Below are 23,077 nucleotides of genomic sequence, written 5' to 3'. Positions count from 1 at the left end.
AAGGTATAGTTTAATGTTAGTCAGGGCCATTCTTTTGTAGGGAATTTTGAAAGTCAGATTGCGTTGCGCTATAAATATTGTGTGTCAGGTTAAGCACAGTCTTGTAAATTTGTTAAAACGGGGACGTTTCACGCGCTGCATGGTGTCGTGATTGCGAAGATGGACCTCGCTATGGACGTCGGGAGTGAAGTTGCGCATCATGCAGCCTACTGCACACAGTTTGAGTCGTAACACAACGTCCTGTGGCCGCACGAAAAGCATTATTCAACATGTTGGCGTCAGCCATAATCCATGGGTCGCGGTCATCCACTGCAGTAGTAGCCCTTGAGCGGCCTAAGCGAGGCGTGTCATCGACAGTTGCTGTCTCTCTGCATCTCCTCCATGTCCGAACGACATCGCTTTGGTTGACTCCGTGACGTCTGGACACTCCCTTGTTGAGGGCCGTTCCTGGCACAAAGTAACAATGCGGACGCTATCGAACCGCGGTATTGACGGTCTTGGTTGATCTACGGACAACACGTGCCGTGTACCTCCTTCCTGATGGAATGACTGGAACTGATCGGCTGTCGCCCCGCCCCCCCCCCCCCTGTCTAATAGGCACTGCTCATGCATGGTTGTTTACATCTTTGGGGGTGGGGGTGGGGGGGTTGGTCACATCTCTGAACAGTTAAAGGAACTGTGTCTGTGATACAATACCCACAGTTAACGTCTGTCTTCAGGAGTTCTGGGTACTGGGCTGATTCAAAACTTTTTTTGATGTGTATAGTTTGAAGTTTGCGCTACAGAGAGTATTTTGTATTCATGTGCAACTCTAGCTAGAGAAGTCTGAAGTACTAAATAAAAATGGTACGCAAATTACTGTCGTTAACTTGTGAAGGGCAGCGAAATGTAGTTCGATACTTGTGGGCCAAATGGCACAAACCTAGTGGAATTCACAGGATCAGGCGTGGCGTGTTTGGGGACGACTGTATGGACAGTAGCAATATCTCCAGATGGTGTGCATTCTTCCAAGAGGGCTGTGTGCTTCTTAGTGATTCGCCACGCTCCGGTCGGCTATAGCAGCTGCAACCCCGCAGAATGTCGCAGTCATTGAGGCTGCAACCGGCGTGTGCAACTGCGAACTTACCACAGCGTTCCAACATTTGCTATGTTGCGGTGTACGATACTGTTCATGACACGTTGAAATTACGTAAAGTTAGTGCTCGCTGGGTGCCCAAGAACCTGACACGCAACCCAAGAGCCAACAAATGATGACAAGCTTAGATCACTTATGGTGCAGAAGGGCGTGACTTTCTGAAAGGTATCGTCACTGGCGATGAGTCGTGGGCGCACCACTACACTCCAGAAACTAAGCTGGCCCCAATGGAGTAGAAACATGCTGGTTCCCCAGAACGAAAGAATTTCAAAGTGACTTAGTCTGCTAGAGAAGTGCTTGTGACAGTGTTTTGAGATATGCATGTTGTATCACTGGTGGACTTCGCTGAACACGGGACCATTTAAATGCTGCAGCCTACATTAAAACTTCGGTTAAGTAGTGTTGTGTCCACCGTGACAAAAGCCCCAACATTATGGCTGGCGGTGTCAAATTTCTTCACGACGACGCTCGCCCCCATGTTGCTGCTCCTGTTCGTGAGAAACTCGCCAAATTTGGGTAGGAGGTGCTCCCGTAAGAGATTCCTGATCGACCAACGATTTGCGACAGATGTGGGAGTGAAATCGGCAGTCCGCAGATGGTTGTACTCCAGCCAAATAGACTTCTGCGGATAGGGCATATTAAAACTGGTACCACGAGGGGAGAAATGTGTTGAAAACGATGATGACTGTAGAGAAGTAGGTAAAAGATGTAAGTTCATTTGTAAAGTTTTTTGTTTTGTTAGCCATTAAACATTTTGACAATAAAATTATGGAGTGCTACTTTCCGGTCTTCCCTCGTTTATATTGTTTACTTTTTACTTATTGTTATGTACATTGATATTAAATTGTGGCGTTAAACTTCCCAAGGGATATCAAGTAACAATTTCAGTGAAGATGTTTCCTTTCTGGACTTGAACTGTTTTCTTGACTTTCAGTCTAAATTCACTTTTGTACGTGATAAAGTATTTGTGCAAGAGGCATATCACAGATGTCTGGTATTATTATTCTGTAATACAATTTAAATTAAGTTGGATCAAAATGTATTTGTAACATGCCACGGAAGGTGGAAACGACTTGGGGCGTAATCTACCTATCATCACAGCCCACGGCCCTGATGCAACAAGTTTTCGGTTTGTACAAGAAACCTGAACATTACTTCTCAGAACTGTAGTGGTTTATAACTTCTAATAACAAGTGAGTGACTGTATCTGTACGGCGGGAGGGACAATAAAATGATATGAAATAACTTATTTCCTGGAACAAAACCTGCCATATTTTCCATTTCTAGCGGTGGACGTGACTCGTTAGTTCCAGAGGGACTGCGTTCAGACCCCTGTTTTAAGCTTCCATGGTTTTCTTCATGGGCTTCCACAGATTGTTATCCAGAAGGGAGCAAAGTTCAAAATTTCCCTATTTTTATGCTACTGATTCGATGAATCTGAAAACGTGTCGTGTCCCAAGACTTAAATTCGACATAAGTCCGTAACATTTTTAGTATGTAGAAGGACTGATAGGTATATATCTAGTATACGCAAAGTACAACTTTTTATGTTGTTGACATGAATATGATGCCGCTTGTTTGATTCGACGATCTGAAATTACGTTCTTGTATAGTGAATGAGGATATTCAACGAGTTACGGAATAAAGCTAGAGAATATTCACAAAAAATGTTTATTGGCACTCCCATAATGTTTGGCTGAAACTGAGAATTAAAAAGATGAAATAGAAAAAATTTCAGAATTATTGAAAAACTCCTGCTTGACATCAACAAAAATGCCATATTAATACTTCTCGAAGTGAAGAAAAACGACATAAACTTTGATAAAGACTTATTCACATCTCTTCACATGAATGGATATGAATGGATGTTTTGCATTACTTTCAAGATCAATGTATTTTTAGTGGCGGCCGGCATAACTAAAGTAGAACAAAATGTGTTTTGAAAGCTACTTGGCCGGCCGCAGTGGCCGAGCGGTTCTAGGCGCTTCAGTCTGGAACTGCCCGACCGCTACGGTCTCAGGTTCGAATCCTGCCTCGGGCATGGATGTGTGTGATGTCCTTAGGTTAGTTAGGTTTAAGTAGTTCAAAGTTCTAGGGGACTGATGACCTCAGATGTTAAGTCCCATAGCACTCAGAGCCATTTGAAACTTTTTTTTTTTTTTTGAAAGCTACATGCTTTTAGTTTAATTAGGTCAAGTGTAGCCTGGGGCCAATATATGACCACTCTAGAACATGAAGAACCTCCAAAAACCATTCTCAAATAGGACGATAGAATAAACTGTTAGCAGCATACAGCTGCACCAAAGTAATACTCCAGTTTTTCACATTATGGAGAAGAATAGCAACTGGAATGCAGCTCTGTGACTGTCCAAGGTGGAATACAAAATTTTCGTAACTGATGCTGCCATATGGAAAGTAGGAGTAGTAGATCTTTGCATCACTAGATGGCGAGAGCTGCATATCTGATGAGTCAGTGTGCGGAGTGGCATTCAGCTGGGAGGACGCGTTGCGTATCCACAGTGATTTCCGTAGTACTCTGTGTTTGGTGTGTGGCGATTTTATTATGGATCCGCGAACAGAACAGCGCGTGTGTATCAAATTCTGTGCGAATCTCGGGAAAAGTGCTAGGAGACCATTGCAATGATTCACCCCTTGCAATGATTCAAAAAGTGTTTGGGGGACAAAGCATGAGCCGTAGGCGTGTGTCTGAGGGGCATGCTCGGTTCAGGACCGGCCGTACAGACGTCGAAGATGATGCTCACACTGGAAGGCCCGTTAGCCGGACAACGCCAGACATTGTTGCCAAACTTCAACAATTGGACCATGCGGATCGACGTCGAACCATTCAAGACCTTGCGGATGAAGTGGGTATTGGTTAAGGGGCATGTCAACGAATGTTAACTGATGAATTGGGAATGCATTGTATTGTCACAAAATTTGTGCCATGGATCTTGACTGCCGATCAGAAGGCACAGCGTGTTGAAGTGTGCATGGACCTTCGTTAGACTGCATCTGATGATCCAAACTTCTTGTCACGGGTTATCACCGGCGACGAGAGCTGGATTTACAGTTATGACCCAAAGACTAAGCAACAATCGTCCCAGTGGAAGAGCCCGGGCTCTCCAAGACCCAAAAAAGCGAGACAGGTGAAGAGCTAAATGAAGAGCATGATCATCGTTTTCTTTGATGCTAAGGGAATTATGCACAAAGAATTATTCCCACCCAACCAAACAGTGAATTCTGTGTACTACTGTGACGTTTTGTGATGGCTCTGTGAAAACGTGTGGCGACGATGGCCCGAACCTTGGCGTCAAGGGAACCGGCTGCTGCATCACGACAACGCGCCCTGTCCCACGTTCTTGCTCACCAGGGCCTTTTTGGCAAAAAACAACATGGCGGTAGTACCCCAACCACCGCACTTGCCAGATTTGGCCCCTTGCGACTTCACGCTATTCCCAAAACTGAAACTCAAGTCGAAAGGCCGTCGGTTCGACACTCTACACAGGATTCAAGAAGCTTCACTCAAAGAACATGACTTCCATAAAACGTCTGACCAGTGGCAGAAGTGCTGGAACCGGTGTGTACATGAGGATGGGAACTACTTCGAGGGTGATGGTGACCATTAGTCCAAAGGTAAGGTTTTCAACACATGACAGCACCAGTCCCGAAAATTTTGGATAGCACCTCGTATATGGTGCTTTGCTACACCCACAGACTTTAAGAAGGTCGCAGTACTGAAGAGGACATTTTTTTACCTTCAAATTTCAGTTTTCCCTCTCCTCTAGTGGATACAGACGCATTTTCTTTTTTCAATAGATGTGTTTCGAATTACGTTTACATATACAATATGTACAATTTGTAAAATACGAAGGTGGTTTTATAAGTCTGATAAATCTCCATGAAAGAATAAAACATTTTTTGTTGAGCATCACGGTCGGTAAGTTTGTAATTCCAAGGACAGTATAAAGAATTTCAACAATGTACAGTGCTCAGTTCATTGTTGACAGCCGTCTGAATTGGTCAGTGTGTCGGCTGCGATTGAAAATGGAGAAAACCGAGTTTCGTGCTGATACTAAACATTTTCATTTGAACGGTTGGACTGTGGGACAAATCAAAACAGAGTTGGATGAAGTTCTTGCGGACTCTGCACCATCACTGAAGACTTTTTCGTTTTGGATTAATGAATTTAAACCCGGTCGGACGAGTACCGATAACAAAGCGCACTCCAGCCGTCCAATTGAATCCACCAGTTAGGAAACAAATGACAAAATCCGTGATAAGGTCACGCAAGACCGCCGAATAAAAGTTCGTGAGACTGCTGAGACTATAGGCATCTCAACTGAGCGAGCGCATAATATCCTGCACGAAGAACTGCCTATAAGGAAGCTGTGTGTGAGGTGTATTCCGCTATACCTCACAGTCGTCCCAAAAGTGTATCCGGCAGAAATTTCAACACAATATCTGGCGATGTTTAATCTCAATCCGCAAGACTTTTCGCACCAGTTTGTCACTGTTGATGAAAGCTGGATCCGTCCTTATACACCAGAGCCAAAACGACAGTCAAAACAGAAGCTGGTGTAAGTGCACCGAAAAAGGCAAAGACCATTTTGTCAGCTGGTAAGAAGATGGCCACGTTTTTTTTTTTCAAGGAATAATCCTCATAGATTACTTGAAAAATGCGGAAACATAATTGGACCCTATTATGCTTCACTGTTCGATCGTTTGAAACTTACTTTGGGTGAAAAAAGACTTAGGTTGCCATGCAAAAAAGTGCTTTTTCACAAGGATAATGCATCATCCGACACATCAGAGATAACAATGGCGAAAGTGCATGAATTGGGCTTTGAATCGTTCACCCTGTTGACGAGACTTAACTCCAAGTGACTTATCCCTGCTCCATAACTTTAAAGTTTGGCTTTCTGGGAAGAAATTTTCATCAAATAAGAAAGTGATGGTTTCAGTCAACGAATATTTTGCAGAGTTTGACTGAAACTATTTTTCCGATGTAATGAAAAACCTGGTGATCGCTGTTTGCGGAACAAACATTTTTTCTTGCTTTTTAACAAGCCTTATCAAGTCACCCTCATATAGTATGGGTGTGTTCTTCAGAGTGTACTACAATAGCTCTGTCATGTAAAACAGAATGCAGAATCAACAAACAATCGTGGATTTTCTGTTTCCGCAGAGAAATGGTAGACTACTGTTTTGATTCCGTTGTGCATGAAGGGGAAAGGGAGTCATTATGGAAACTGGGGACGGATAATCGCACGAATAGTGGTACCAATTAGTACGTACTCAACGAAGAAGCGACAGCACAAAGACTGAAGACATTATTTCGGCACGGTTATGTAAAGGTTCGTATCTATCCTGACTATAGACCAGCGCCGAAACCGCAGCCTCACGAATAGACTGGTATAATTTCCCGTGAACAGTGACAACTAAGAAAACGCAAGATATATAGTCACTGATAAAGCTGCAGTATTTCTCTTCGTGGTCGGGAACGCTAAATCTCCAGTTTAGTGGAGTCGCAGAAAACTGATAGAAATTTGAGAGAATCCCATAAAGAATAAAAAAAGTCTGTATACAGAGTTCAGGAAGGGGCAAGCTCCCCTCCGCCTCTCTTTCCCCATTCCGACCTTGCGGATACCTATGTTTTCCTTAAACTGATCGAGGTATCTCTAAGACAACTCCTTTGAGAAGGATACGGTTGATTCTCGCCCCTTTCGTTGCTCTATCTGAGATTCCCTAACGACCTTGTCTGGACGTTAAAACCGCAATCCTGTAATCCATACTCCACTGGCGTGTGTGGTATTGCAGTCCTTGACGTAGAGGATTCCGTTTCCTTTTAAACTAGGGGTTTCTACCATACTGACTATAGTCCGATTACAATTGCTGGAGAGTTGACACGCGATCGCTGTTGCCGAACTGCAACAACAATTAGTTCACTTCCAATTCTTTGTACGGCTTTCTTTCTTGATATGTTTGGATTCCGATTCCTGGGTCTGGCTCTTTTATCTCGTATTTCATCACATATGATAACCACACCTCAACCAACACACACACAACGATGCTGACGAAATACACACGTTTCATACACAGCATCAACACACTACTGAATGCTTCCTCATGAGACGCGATTCAGCGCCCTTTGTACAATTATTATTATCACAGATTTGGGCTCATTATAGATGCTTCACAAGACATTCTGTGAGCCGAATTTTTTAAGGATGTCAGTTAATTGTTGCGACTGGTACACGAGAGTTATAAATTCAACTTCCTAGCGTATGCCATGTAAAAGGTCAAAAGTTTGAATCTTCTCAAATGCAGTGAGGTTTTGTAGTTTTCCAAATCTAATCGAAAGACTTTATCATTTTTATTCATTTAATTGGTTTAAATGTAATTCTTTTATTTCTAATACTTTGCCACGTCATTTTCATCATCGTGTTGGCTTTTTTATTGGTTTTTATTTTTCTTCCTATTATTCTGTTTTTTTCGTTTGGAACCTGCTTGTGTTGCCTGTAATATGCAATCAAATGCCATCTAGGACTGCTCATCGGTTGTTGACGCAGCATCCCGTGTAGCCAGCGTTAGAAAGGTATCAGGTAACCAACGACAGCGAGAAATTACAGTTTGCCTTTACCGCTAAAACTGAAATTTTGCTGCAGAAGATGGCTGTGCAAACAAACATATTATGAAAGTTTCCTATCTTTAGAGGTTAGCCTTAAAAACCGTGAACAAAGCGATCATGATTTTATTTCTGCCCCAGATTGCTGTTCGTCGTTTTTTCGGCTACATTGCATAGGCCTACTACGAGGTTGTGGTTAGGTTAGAACATGAGTTTAAATTCAGGGCTACAAAACCCGTCGTCTGCTGCAGTTCAGTCACTGGTCATTTAAAATCAGCTGGCTACAATTGGCAAGTGACAGATGTCAATTATCAAGTAATTTTAATCGGGCTATATTTGGGCGTTTGTGCTATGTCATTCACTACACTTACATGCGACACATCTCCAAAAGACGAAAACCGAATTTCGGAAACCGTTTTTTGCTGTCGCCATTCCTAACAAAAACAGTGGGTGGACTCACCTAAAGAGGATCCCATTTGTTGGAGTACCGGTCACACTGCTGCACATGTGGGTTAGCCTTTTTTGCATTTTAGTGTTCCGCGTGCCTTTGGCTTTTGATCTATACTTTAATGTAATCCTCGGGGTTCCAGAGGTGCAGTGGAGGCCCCATAATTGAAATAAACATTAAGGATGAGAGATAGCAAAGAAAAACCGAATTCAGCAGTGTTGTGATAACGAAGTTCATTGCGCTGAAGCGTTTTTCACAGCCCGATGCTCTCACAGAGAGTGTATCAACACAAACAAAAACTGGTTTCAGGTTTTCAGGAATGTTCTGTCCACTGTCGTCTATATAATCTCTGAAAAATTCTCTTACATTTGGAAAAGAAAGAAGAAAACGGGCCAGCCGCTGTGGCAGAGCGGTTCTAGGCGCTTCAGTCCGGAACCACGCGACTGCTACGGTTGCAGGTTCGAATCCTGACTCTGGCATGGATGTGAGTGATGTTATTAGGTTAGTTAGGCTTACGTAGTTCTAAGTCTAGGAGACTGATGACCTCAGATGTTAAGTCCTATAGTGCTCAGATCCATTTGAACCTTTTTTATTTTTTTTAAGAAAACGCTCATTCGTTATTCTTAGATTTTCTTCCCCATCTAGCCATGGGCTACTGTGTTTGTGACAAACAGTGTGGCAATGATGAATGAAAAACAGTTAAGAAACTCAATTGTAAATAGTGCAGTGTAGGAAATAACGCAAAATGCCAAAAACTGTCAAGTGCAGATACGAAATGAAGCCAGTCGACAGCAACCATTGCTAGCAAAAAAATGGTTCAAATGGCTCTGAGCACTATGGGACTCAACTGCTGTGGTCATAAGTCTCCTAGAACTTAGAACTACTTAAACCTAACTAACCTAAAGACAGCACACAACACCCAGCCATCACGAGGCAGAGAAAATCCCTGACCCCGCCGGGAATCGAACCCGGGAAAATTGCTAGCAAGAAGGGAAGGAGCAGATTATGTAAAGAAACACCAATACCACAGAAGATGCTTTGTAAATAAAAGTGAAACGCGTATAGTGTAATTCTTTTGAACTAGGTTGCAGTCAGCTCAAGACAAATTGTCAAATGGCTCTGAGCACTATGGGACTTAACATCTGAGGTCATCAGTCTCCTAGAACGTAGAACTACTTAAACCTAACTAACCTAAGGACATCACACACATCCATGCCCGAGGCAGGATTCGAATCTGCGACCGTAGCGGTCGCGCAGTTCCAGACTGAAGCGCGCAGAACCGCCCGGCAACTGCGGCCGGCCCAGCTCATGAAACATACCAACACTACTGGCCATTAAAATTGCTACATCACGAAGATGACGTGCTACAGACGCGAAATTTAACCGACAAGAAGAAGATGCTGTGATATGCAAATGATCAGCTTTTCAGAGCATTCACACAAGGTTGGCGCCGGTGGCGACACCTACAACGTGCTGACATGAGGAAAGTTGCCAAGCGATTTCTCATACACAAACAGCAGTTGACCGGCGTTGCCTGGTGAAACGTTGATGTGATGCCTCGTGTAAGGAGAAATGCGTACCATCGCGTTTCCGACTTTGATAAAGGTCGGATTGTAGCCTATCGCGATTGCGGTTTATCGTATCACGACATTGCAGCTCGCGTTGGTCGAGATCCAATTAGCAAAATATGGAATCTGTGGGTTCAGGAGGGTAATACGGAACGCCGTGCTGGATCCCAACGGCCTCGTTCAAATGGTGCAAATGGCTCTGAGCACTATGGGACTCAACTGCTGAGGTCATAAGTCCCCTAGAACTTAGAACTACTTTAACCTAACTAACCTAAGGACAACACACACACATCCATGCCCGAGGCAGGATTCGAACCTGCGACCGTAGCGGTCGCGCGGTTCCAGACTGTAGCGCCAGAACCGCTCGGCCACCAGCGGCCGGCCAACGGCCTCGTATCACTAGCAGTCGAGATGACAGGCATCTAATCCGCATGGCTGTAACGGATCGTGCAGCCATGTCTCGATCCATGAGTCAACAGATGGGGACGTTTGCAAGACAACAACCATGTTCACGAACAGTTGGACGTCGTTTGCAGCTGCATGGACTATCAGCTCGGAGACCATGGCAGTGGTTACCCATGACGCTGCATCACAGATAGGAGCGCCTGCGATGGTGTACTCAACGACGAACCTGGGTGCACGATTGGCAAAACATCATTTTTTCAGATGAATCCAGGTTCTGTTTACAGCATCATGATGGTCGCATCCGTGTTTGGCGACATCGCGCTGAACGCACGTTGGAAGCGTGTATTCGTCATCGCCATACTGGCGTATCACCCGGCGTAATGGTTGGGGGTGCCATTGGTTACACGTCTCGGTCACCTCTTGTTCGCATTGACGGCACTTTGTACAGTGGACGTTATATTTCACATGTTTACGACTCGTGGTTCTACCCTTCATTCGATCCCTGCGAAACCCTACATTTCAGCAGGATAATGCACGACCGCATGTTGCAGGTCCTGTACGGACCTTTCTGGATATAGTAAATGTTCGACTGCTGCCCTGGCCAGCACATTCTCCAGATCTCTCACCAAATGAAAACGTCTGGTCAATGGTGGCCGAGCAACTGGGTCTTCACCATACGCCAGTCACAATCTTGATGAACTGTGGTATCGCGTTGAAGCTGCATGGGCGGCTGTACCTGTACACGCCATCCAAGCTCTGTTTGACTCAATGCCCAGGCGTATCAAGGCCGTTATTACGGTCAGAGGTGGTTGTTCTGGGTACTGATTTCTCAGGATCTATGCACCCAAATTGCGTGAAAATGTAATCACATGTCAGTTCTAGTATAATATATTTGTCCAATGAATACCCGTTTATCATCTGCATTTCTTCTTGGTGTAGCAATTTTAATGGCCGGTAGTGTATAATAATAAATGTTAACAGCTGCTGCGGAAGATGGCCGCACAGACGAACAAAGAAAAGTGTCCATAATTGCTTCCAACAGTTAAATTGTGTACAGCATAATCAGGTTTGCCAACATTAATTTTTAAGTTCATATGCAACTTTAGTTGTCACTGGGCGTTAAAGGGTTAAAGAATACAGAGTGCCGAAGAAGGGAAGTAAGTGTTTTCAGACAATATTATCATGTCACGCGATGTGAGCGTCTAAAGGTGAGTCGACATCGGATGTGCAACTCCGCGCATCATCGCTCAGGCCGGCGCAGAGCAGCCCAGAACTGCCAAGAAAGGAGCAGAGTCTTTGTAGGTGTCCAGGAGTGCTCCAGTGGTACTCGCATGTGTGTCAATAATAAAGGTAAACGAGAAATGCCGTTTAAACAGAGCCCGCATTTCCTCTGATGTTCCGATACTGTACCGAACTTATTCATTGTTGTGCAGAGCGGCGCTCTTATGACGTACCCACCGGCCGCGCCGAACCTTCTTCCTGACTTTGCGCGGATGCCCGGCACCACACGCCTGATGTTCGTTGTTCTTTTTTACTGCGCTGTTTGTCTGGGCCATTTATCGATGCTCAGTTCATTCCACAGCTAACATGTTCTAAGAGTTATAACTCAAAATCGATGATAATTAATTTAGAGAGACGATGAAAGAGAATTACTGTAAAAAGAAAATATTCTCTACCTGAACTTGTCAGGGAAACGTGTACACCCTGGAAAATAAGTGGAAGGGATGGGGGGGGGGGGACGGAGTGGACCTGTGTTCCAACAATACGGCGCTGGCTGTCGTATTTACATAAAAAGATCTGCAGCGGATTTGCTAGCCCAGTTAAATACGTCTGGAAAACAACTAACCAAGTTCCTGATGTAGTCAACACAATCGTTATTTCTGTTCGCTTAAATATTACAGCTAGACAGCTCATGCTCTATCTAATATTTCTGCTTCTCCACTGCACATAAGTTCACGTTAGCCGAATATTCTGAAAACAAGACGTAACTCGACAATCCATGCACGTTTCAAAACTGGTTGCGTTTACATGGGAGCGAAAATGGATTGCGGAATTGGAAAACCGGCAACTAGACGCGAATTTCCAAAATCAGTTTGGACCGCCCATAAGCGGCTTTGGAAATTCGGTTTACTAAATCCGGAGTTGGAAGCCCCATGTAAATGCGGTGACTGTATGACACACAACGCGTACCAATCACATCAATTGAGAGCTCACTGAAGAATACTCAGAGCTTGCAATAATATGAGGACTGGCGAGGCTGGAGGGCTCGTAGCCTGATAACCCCGGGTTCACCAAACACAAATTTTTCATTGCTTCCTGAACTTCGAAAGGTGGCCGACATTTGTGTAAGTTCTGAGATTCGAAAACTGTTTTCCAGATTAAAAATTAATTCCGGCGGAGCAAAACTCACACGTTTCGTCTGCAGGAATATGCTATGACTAATCTCACTTTTGGTTGCAGTGGGATCCAAAAATACATTCATTTACATTTTTCGTACTTTCCTTAGATCACAATGCTACAACCAGTCCGTTCGTTGCCCATCTTTGTGCGATTGGAGTTTGTACTCCGTTCCTATGACCTCCATTTCGGCGAGATCTTAAATCTAATCTCCGTTTCGCTCATTTTAAACTCATTACTTACAAATGAGCATATCAATATGCTCGAAGGGAAACTGCGAATTTGCACAGAACATGCCATCGATTTGTCTTTTTTGAAAAATTGGTACGTTAAGTTCTGTTCGCTCCGCTTCCTTGTTATATTTTTTTTAATAATGCAACTGAGCGAGGATAATGTGGCGTATGGTAAGTTACGTATTTGATAAAGTCGACTAAATTAAGAGTCCTTTGACGCTGAACATGGTCAAAGCGAGGCGGAAGGACAAAGTTTATGTTAAACGCCGGCCTTTATCGGAGAGAAGCACACAGGTTGAAGTGGACAGAGAAAGGACACTTTTGTTGCAACGAATTGTCGCAGCATTCACTTGTCGCCCCGACTGCGAATCGTAAAAGATTTAAATTTCTATGGCCACATCAGGATTTGTTTCTTGTTCGTACCAAAACATCTAAAATTATGGATCCTAGTCCTCTTAAATATGACCCCAGTGCGGTTTAGCCCAGCGAAATTGCAACACAAAGAGACCACTATCGTTCTGCACGTTGAGGCTCTTGTAGCCTTCCAAAATGTATGTTTCCTGCCTCTGATGTGTTTTACATCTTCTCTCACCGTGTTCTTCTATTTGTTTTCCGCCTTTGTGTATTTTAAGACAGACTTTATTTCTGGCTTTCGCTGCTCTTGCGCCTTCCACCCCTAGATCCTGAATGTCTCGCCCTAGCTTGGAAGTGATCAATAGCTGAGCTGTTAACGCAGCTGCCAGTGGGCTCCGGACATGCGCGTTGTGGAAGTGTACATCGCCATGACTAGTGTTCTCGTTCTTCTTTCACAAGTAATATGATTGTTGTATCAACAGTACTGTCTGGTGAGCACAATAGTGACCAGGTGGCCAGTAATAAGGCATCAAGAGCTGGAATGCTGTCGGAGTGGAATGACATCGCTGAGGTGTGTCAGGTATGCACATTCGGAAAGCTGAACAGGGTTTGTAGACATTACCGTGGCTGTTGTTTACGACGTCCTATTAGTCAGAGTCGTAATATTGTAGTGCGGCATTTGTTTTCACAATAAAAAGTGAAACATGAAATGCATTTAGCATTTCTTTAGCGTTTCTTAACAATAATGCTTAATTGTTGATCGTCTAGTGTCAGTTGTTTGTCTACCGTAAACACACAAAGAACAAAGAATTAGCGTCTGCAAGTGTGCGCTTCCACCTCTTTGTACCGATAGTATATTTTTCGCAGAGGAAATGAAAAACAACGGCGCGAAGAAACACAGCTAATAATCATAGCTATAAAACAACGGCGCGAAGAAACACAGCTAATAATCGTAGCTATGATAGAATGGGCGATGTTGAAACTGAAACACATACCGCTAGACATATTACACGGTTGTACGACGTTAATCTGTATATTAAATTCGCGCATATTTATTCGTCAAACTGTCACGTGAAATAACGGTTCAGAAGTAAATATAGCTCTAACAGATAGAACAAGCGCACGTACAGCAGGATGATTGTAGTTTTGTTTCAGTCAATTATACGGAAATATTTAATATTACAAGGCCACAAGCGGTTTATTTTCATTGCACAGAAGCAGCACATTTGTTTCCTCATCAAATTCCACGTAACATAGCTCTTTCTTCACACGTAACTGGTACCGGTGCATATTTAAAATCCCAACATATGGTGCAGAAACGGAGATCAAATGTGAACTTTGCCTAATACTGTATTTGCCCCAGTACCTGTCAGCAGATATCATATATAAATGGTTTAGGGCCAATAATTCTGAATTTCGTGTTTTATGCTACAGTTTACCTATTGTTGTGACAAACTGGATTATCTGGTCCTGGCATTTCCTAATAAATTTGCCGTTATCATTTTCTTAAACTACGAAATTGGATGAGTTTCTTCGATAATGAGGGTCAACATCCTCTCGTACCTGTATGTAACGTTTTTTACTACGCTATTTCAACTGAAATTATTTTACATTACATCTTGTATTTTTTCTACTCTTCATTGAGGAGCACATGAAAAATATAGTCATCCTGCATCTTTTTAATTTTGCACAACGTGCTGCATGTTTGTGTTTTATATAGCATTCGAATATGATGTCGATAAATTCTTTGTCAATGCAATTTAGTGCATTTTTAAATCTGCCTATGTGGGCTCATTTTTTTTATGGTGCACAATGTCATTGTTCTCCAAAGAATTCTCTTGTAGTTTGTAACATACCATTTACACTTAGCTACTGGTATGTTATTTTCACCACTTTCAGTTCATAAGATTGCTTTTTCTCAATTTATGCAATAAGTCCACATTGCCTGCCTCTCAACCTGAGTAACTGCCATAACAAATCAAAACAGTCATATTCTAATGTACTTTGCTTCGTGCTGTAGTCTTCAACGTTTTCTTGGTAAATGACACAACTCTGTGGCACTTTTCCTTGTTAATTACTTCTCAAAGATCAAACTTTTCTGGATCTGCTAATCCAGTCGTCCTTTCAATCACGCTGAACTATTGCATTTGAATGGAAACTCAGAAATCATAATGAGTAGAGGGAGCCGCATGAAGTAAATGATTAATAGTATGATTCTTTAAGTATAAAATGGAAAACCCCCTTTAGAAACTGAATGAAATGCAAGACATATAATAGTAACAGAACTCAAAATATTCATCACATCTCTTTTATGGATCATATCATCTGCCCCACTCCTCCAACCTCTCGCACAACCATCCTTGTTACATTTACATTTACATGCTGGTTGAACTGTAAAGTATTGAGGGAGAAGAAATGATAGTCTTTATTAAAGTTTTATGGGGCCGTGGTTAGCAAACATTTTGGGGAGTTGAGTAGATACGTGCCAAAGAGTTTTTACATCATTTATGAAACTTAAACTTAATCTGTTCACTGGCTTCTAATTCAGATGAAGATTTCAAATGTAGAAACTTGTCAGCAAGCAAGTTACTTCAAGAGGCATAGAAACTATTGAACCACACTCATACAACGATACTGAGAACTTTTCAGGAGCAATGTGTATACCTGGATCTCATTTCAACATTTATGTAATTGCTGTGGAATAATAAATACAATAATGAAGGATCATAGAGGGAATACAGAAAATTGTATGACAAAAGACAACTTCCATCCATATGGAGATACTTCATTACCATTGATTATTGTATGAATTAGTTTGTCTCCCCAGTATGATTAGTGAAGTCCATAGGATGGTGAACCATTGCTGTTATCCTGGCTGAATGAAGTGTTGTATACTGGTGGGGACATATTCCATTCAGTTGCACATTAGTGTATTTTTCTTTTCATTTAATTTGTCAGTTCAGATGAGATTTTGATGGCATGTCACCACTGGCATAATGATATAACTTCTGTTTGCTTATTGTGGCTTCATTGCTATCAATAGTGATGATGAATGGCTTACTGAAATTGGAATAGACAATGACAAGTAGTATCATTAGCTCCATGCTCCACCCCCTCCCACCCCTTCCCCATAGTTGCTTGTTCCATGCTAATTAGCTTACAGGTAGTTAGAAAACATATTAAAATGGTTTATTAATCATCCATGGTACCAAACTATGCTTGACGTCATTAGTTTGATTTGATTTGATTTGATATTTTGAATTGTTATGGATGGACTCCGGCTTCACTGAGTTGGGTTTAATTTTATGGGTGACATTACATGTTCTAAATGCAATAGTGACTTCTTCAAAAATTCACACTTTACTGTTTTCTTCAAAAATTCACACTTTACTGTTTCGACATGGAAAGTGTGAATTTGCTTGTGTTTCATGTTTTTGGTCAGTTTATGATTATGCTCACCTAGGTATTTTCTGATCATGACTGTCAGGGAGGGTAACAATCTGAAAGATTTCAAATCTTTCATAACATAGTCTTTGAGTTCCTGGTATGTGCTAGATGCTGTCTCTAACCCACAGGCATATAAACACATAAATGTTTCAAGGTCTCTGCTGCATACTGGATTTCATTTTTTCCCCTGTTTCTGTTCTCCATTGACACATGTTGTTAATTCCTATTAGACTGAATCCAGAGAAATTTTTCACCTTTCCATTGATATGTCACCTATTTGCAGCAATGGAAATGCGAGATCACACTGCATTCCTTTAGTAAGTTGAAATGTACTAATATATCATTTTCATTAATCACTCATATTTAATTCCATGGGAAATTCCATTCATTTATTCTTTATCTGATAGTATCGTATTTCCTACTGTAGCACTTTCTGTTGAGAGTGAAAACAGTGCTACTCACCACATAGAGAAGACATTGCATCACAGGTAGGCATCATAAAAAAGACTGTAAAAATGTGTAAGCTTGCAGACAAAGTCGTTCTTTCAAAGCAGAAAGAGCACAACTCACACACAAATGGCCACTGTCTGTGCGCACCAAGTTATTCCATTCTGGACTTCACATTGTTTCTTCAGAGTCTGTTGTATTCTATAGAGGAGGATGCATGTAGTCCTCTCTTCAGACTCAAGTAACAATTTGTTAACTAAAAAGGAATTGTACTCCATGTGATGGCCTAAACCACTTTAGAATTTCATAAAGTACAGAGTAAAAGTTGGTTTAAAGCTGGAAAGACACAGACTCAATAAGCAGAAAATCAGACACATAAACTCTGATTTAAAAATGACGACAGGCTCTGAGTTTTAGAAAACAAAGATTATACATACATAGACAACAAAGAATCAATCATTTAACAAAGGTTCATATGCAAACAGCGAAAGATGTTGCAGGCAAAAAGAATGCAAAAGAAAAGAGAATCTCAGATGGAATGAGTCGAATACTAAAGGAGGATGCAGGAGTTTCAAGTAAAGACAACAGGAAAGTGATGCAGTATGCTGAATTAAACAAAACTTATAGTAAATGTCTGCATAAGAATGTGAGAAGATATAATGAAACTCTGATAAAGAACAGTTGAAGACCATTACAGTAGAAACAAAGTGCAAGAGAAACTATGATAGGTAGACATTATATACCATAAGTTAAAAGGGTATAAGACAGTTTCTAACAAAAGAAAGAAAAATATACAAGTATTTGTAACAATGCTGTAACTTTAAATGGTTTTGCTTTGGGTCTTTTATGGAACATAGTAATTATTATGCATGAAGAGACACTTTTTGACATATTTTATAACTTTGCATTCGACATAACGTTGGTGTTTGGTTACAAGCTGTTATTCTAGTGTTACTGCTTCTAATACGTTGTTATTGTTTTTTTGGTGTACTATGAAACGAAGAATTTCCAACCACCAAAAAATTAAGTGGAAATTCAAAATATACCAAGATCTTACAAGATACCACAGTAAAATTAAATGATGATATGAGATTGAGTCCAAAAGTTGTCTTTCTAATGGGTTCCCAGCCCATGTTAGGTTGATGAACAACATATTGTACACAGGGTGGTCAGAAACGGTCTGAAAAGCTTTTAAGGGTGTGGAACACAAATAACTGTTAAAAACAAAATTCGGTATGTTTTCTGTTTCCAAGTTAAATAACATTGAAGTTAGCCATTCAGGCAGTTATAAATTCAAGCACCCTGGTAGACACAATTAGTGTCAGCTGTTCTCATAGCGTAGACCATAGGTGAGTGTATGAGACTGCTCAGTTTTTGGTTCAGGTTCGATACTTACTACCATCCCATGTCCAGTTTTTATGTTGCCATCTTGTTTGGTTTTAGGAAACAAAATGAAGAACGTGTTTGGTGTCACTGTATTTGGAGGGGAGCCGCTTGAATTAGCACACGATGGCCTGATTGGCTGACTTCGTTGCTAATTAACTCGGAAATTGCGTAAGGTATCGAATTTTTTTCCTAACAGTTAGTTCTCATCACAACCTACCTGGCAACAACCTGACAAGCGTTTCAGACTGTTTCTGACCACCATATATATTTTTCAAACTGTTTTTCTGTGATTGACCTTTTATTGTCTCATTATATTTACATGATGATGAGCTCGTTTCACTAATTTTTGTCATTTTGAAGTGATCCTGCAATGATGGTACAATCTTTTGCAATATTCAATGATAAAAATATATTGTTTATGTCTGTGTAAGTAATTGTTTGTTATGTTTATCAGATTCCAAATTAGATGTAGAGTTTCTCACTCCACAGTATTGATACTATGTGAAATAGATAACAGTTTAAATACAGGTCTTCTCTCCACACAATATTAACAATAAGATACTGTTTAAAATGCAACAGATAAGGCAATTCAGTTATTTTTCAGTATTTGAGGATGGAGTTTATATTACAACTTATGGAACTGAACAGTGCAGAGTGGGTGGAGAGAAGGTTTTCATTTAGACATTCCAACAGTATTTTGAAGTGGTGAGAAAACACTAAAGTAAGCTGCTTTAAATGTTCATGCTTTTGGTGTTATATTGATGATAATACACTTCTGTTGTGCCCTCCTTCAGCGATAACACTACCCATGTTCTTCAGCCTCAGTGAATTTGATCTATTCAAACACACAAGTTACCTTGGATGTGGAAAAACTTGGCACATTAGCCTTCGTGGATGTTTTGGTACAAAGTGCTGTCAGCAGAATGCTGGGGCATAGCTTGTACTGGAAGTGAAATCAAACTGATCTGTTTTTGTTTGCTGCAAGTTGTCACCACTTGTGGTGGGGTGTTGCACAGACTGATGCAGAAAGCATGCATTGTTTCCGATCCAGTCTGCTAAAAGAGTTCCAAAATATGAGGATGGTTTCCTAATAGAAGAGCTATTCAGCAAATAAATTCATTGCAAATTCTAGCTGAAAAAAAGTAAAGAAATTATGTCCCCTACTATCAAAGCCTTTTTGGTGTACTTTGATGGTAATACCTCAAGAATCAGAAGGATCCCTAATAGACACAAAATAAAATGTGTTTTTTGAGATCTGTAAAACTGAGGAACTTGCTGGGACTTGTCAAAGACTGTGTTTGCTTTAAGAAATACCAGTGTGCCATCAGTCATGAAAGAATGTTGTATATGTGGAAGAGAATTTGAGACTGGAAGATTTCAGATAAATGGAGACATTGGAAGATTTCATATAAATGGAGACATTGTTAGATTTCAGGTAAATTATATAATTGTAAGACAAAGAGTTTGTTTCCAGATTTTAAACTGCAAAACATTTCCAGTGGCATATGTGGCTTCTGGACATAATTTTTTGGTTATAAAGTGCAGAGGAAAACTGGAAAGAATTGCAGTAAGTTAGGAAATTAAGGAGATGAGATCTGGTCAGATTGAAAGAATGGGAGATGGCTGAGAGTTAGAACGGGATCATTAAAGTTCAGGAAGAATAAATAAAAGAATTGAGGTATGTTAGTGATTTGTAATGCTGTCAGATACAGCAAAGGACTTGGAAGGGCAGTCAAATGGAAGGTATAATGTCTTGAAAAAAGGTTATAAGATGAACATCACCAAAAGTAAAACAAGGGTATTGAAATGTAGTCAGGCAATGGTGATGAAACTGGATTAGGAAGTGAGACACTAAAAGTAATAGAGATTTTCTATTTGGACAGCAAAATATTTGATGGTGGCAGATGTGGAGTTAATTTAATACTCTGTAAGAAAAAAACTTCTAAAAAATAGGAATTGTTTACACCAAATGTAAATTTAAGGGTTTAGAAAGTCTTTTCTGAAAATATTTGTCTGCAGTGTAGGCAGGTAGAAAAGTGAAACATGGATGACAAACTATTTCAACAAGAAGAGAATACAAGCTTTTGGAATCTGATTCTATAGAACAATGTTGAAGATTAGGTGGGTATATCAATAACCAATGAAGAGGTACTGAACTGAACAAATATACAAATAGAACTAAGGGACATAGTTCTTGAAAGTTTTGACAGCACAAAATTTATGGGACTCGGACTCCTGAACAACACAAGATGGGAGGTACACATTGAATATCTGCAAAGAAAACTAAGCAAAACCTGCTAAATGATGAGGATCTTAAAAAGCTGTTGCAGCAAAGCCAGCCTGTTAAATGTATACTACTCCTATGTCTATTCTGTAATTAAATATGGCATAATCTTCTGGGGCAATGTAAAAACAAATATTAAACTTTTCAGGATGCAAAAGAGAATATTAAGAATTATTGAAGGTGTAAACAATAGGAAATCATGCAGACCCATATTTAAAAAAATGCCAATTTTTCCTCTGACTTGCATTTTTATCTACGAAACATCAGTTTTCATAAAACAATAGACAGCCAGGTATCTTATTAAAAATGAAGATATGCATGCATACAGTACAAGACAAAAATTTGGTCTTCATATGAAGCGGGCGAGAACATTGTTGTGCCAAAAAGGCTCTCTACATATTGGGATAAAAATTTACAATAATCTGCCTAACCATATTAAATCAGTAAGTAAACTCAATAGTTTTAAGGCTGAACTTAAGGCATATTTAATTGATCATTGGTTTTACGGTCTGGCAGAGTATCTAGAAACCAAACAACAAAAATAAGTATGCGTAATGAATATTCTACTTTGTATGTTGTCTCTGATGCGTATTGTATATAAGATTCTTTGCTAAATTATATAAATATCTAGTCCCTAGCAATGCAATACAGACTGTATTTTATGTTGTAAAGACTTAGCCATGCCCAGTATTCTTGTATATATTCCATACACGTAGGATTAGAAGGACTAAATAAATAAAAAATAAATAAATAAATAAAAATTTATGGCACAACTTGACTAAAAGAATGATTGGTTGATAGGATGCATTTTGAGGCACCAAGGATTGTCAGTTTGATAAGGTAGGAAAGTGTGGGGGATAAAACCTGTAGAGTGAGACCAAGGCCTTGAATACATTTAGCAGGTTCAAAAGAACGTAGGTTGCAGTAGTTTTGCAGAGATGAAGAGGTTTGCTAAGGGTAGACTAGTGTGGATAATTGTGTCAAACCATTCTTCTGACTGAAGGCCATACTGCTAACAACAGCAACAACAATACTGATTGCCCACTGATTGTATTTATTTGTAATGTCTCTAGCACAATTTGTGCTTAGTTACCTGTCTCCTCTCCTCCTCTGCCCTTTACTCTTCTTCCTAGCGCTTTCCTACTCCCACCTCATCCTTTTTGCTGACTAGACATTGCTCTCGTAGTATTCACTTTAAATGTTCATTTTATTGTTTCTCTGCCCCATTCTGGTAAAATATTTGATACAATTCATAGTGAACTTTTTCTTTCTGTGGGCAGCTGTATCATATTTCAAAAGCACTTTTTGAATAAAATTTTTTTGTGTTAGGCCATGTCATTTTAAAACACTAAAGCAACTGAATTTCCAACATTTTGACTGACTTACTGTGCTTGTCTTCAGGGAGTTAATTCCCTAGTTAACTCTTGGTTAACCACCCTGAAGGACACCACAGCAAGTTAGCCAAGACATTGACAATTTAGTTGGTTTAGTGTTTTAAAATGATGGAGCCCAACACCCAAAATTATTTTATTGAGAATGACACTGGCTGTGGAGGCCTATGAACTTATAGAGGCACTTTTTATACTAATCTTAATTTTATTTGCTAAGAAGGAATGGGGGCAAGGTAAATAAGCTTAAATTTTCATAAACTGAAACTGACATACACCCAAAAAATGGTGCAATTGATGTCACAAAACTCCTTTAAACAATTTGTAGAACTTGCTGTCATAGGGCAATTTTTAGTTTTCTGTCCCCTGTGTAATTAATCCCATAGAGATGTTAAGATAAAATTAGATTAATAATGTTTCGCTCAGAATATATTCTTGTGTCATATGCCAAAATGTACCCTCTGTCACAGTATATTTACAGTGTATAGGTACATTTATGGGAGAAATTATTGCATTTATTATTTACACTACCCATAAAGCGTAGGTGGGTTACTGATTTTGGCAATTATGTTGCATGCAGGTGAAAGCTTTCTGGTGAAAATCACATTCACACTTGATGGAAAGTTCCTCATGCATTTCTGGATTGACAAGCGCAGCCAGACGTGTGGGTATAACGGGCGGCGCTCACTGCCTATGGGCTGTGGGACAAGACGGCCCCGCTGCAAGCCCATGGTTACACCTGTCCACCGGTTTACACCAATTGACTGTGGGCGGCGTAGCCAGCTGTCAGTGCCGCCCACTTTCGGGTATGTTTACTTTTAATACTTATTCTTGATACTTTTAATGCTGAGTGAATGTTTAATACATATTCATGATGATACTTTTAATACTGAGTGGTTTTTTGTCACTTTGCCTATAACAGTGTGACAAAAATATTTTCTTTATACAGTGCTGCACAGC

General features: G+C 40.6%; 1 protein-coding gene across 2 annotated transcripts in view; it reads left to right on the top strand.

The window, feature by feature from the left end:
- The first annotated feature begins 13,615 nt into the window (after positions 1–13,615).
- Positions 13,616–23,077, top strand: part of LOC126239032 (uncharacterized) — a 45,520-nt gene continuing 36,058 nt past the window's right edge. The window contains exons 1-2 of one of the 2 annotated variants that reach the window (XM_049947829.1): positions 13,616–13,745; positions 22,698–22,923. In XM_049947829.1, the coding sequence (XP_049803786.1) occupies positions 22,748–22,923 (176 nt within the window). In that variant the 5' untranslated portion in view covers positions 13,616–13,745; positions 22,698–22,747. Of the gene's footprint in view, positions 13,746–16,902; positions 16,930–22,697; positions 22,924–23,077 lie in introns of those variants that run through there. The other variant, XM_049947830.1, reaches the window with a different exon arrangement.

Source organism: Schistocerca nitens, chromosome 1, assembly GCF_023898315.1.
Source record: "Schistocerca nitens isolate TAMUIC-IGC-003100 chromosome 1, iqSchNite1.1, whole genome shotgun sequence".
Classification (NCBI taxonomy): Eukaryota; Metazoa; Arthropoda; class Insecta; order Orthoptera; family Acrididae; genus Schistocerca; species Schistocerca nitens.
This window is presented reverse-complemented; position numbering and strand designations above follow the sequence as displayed.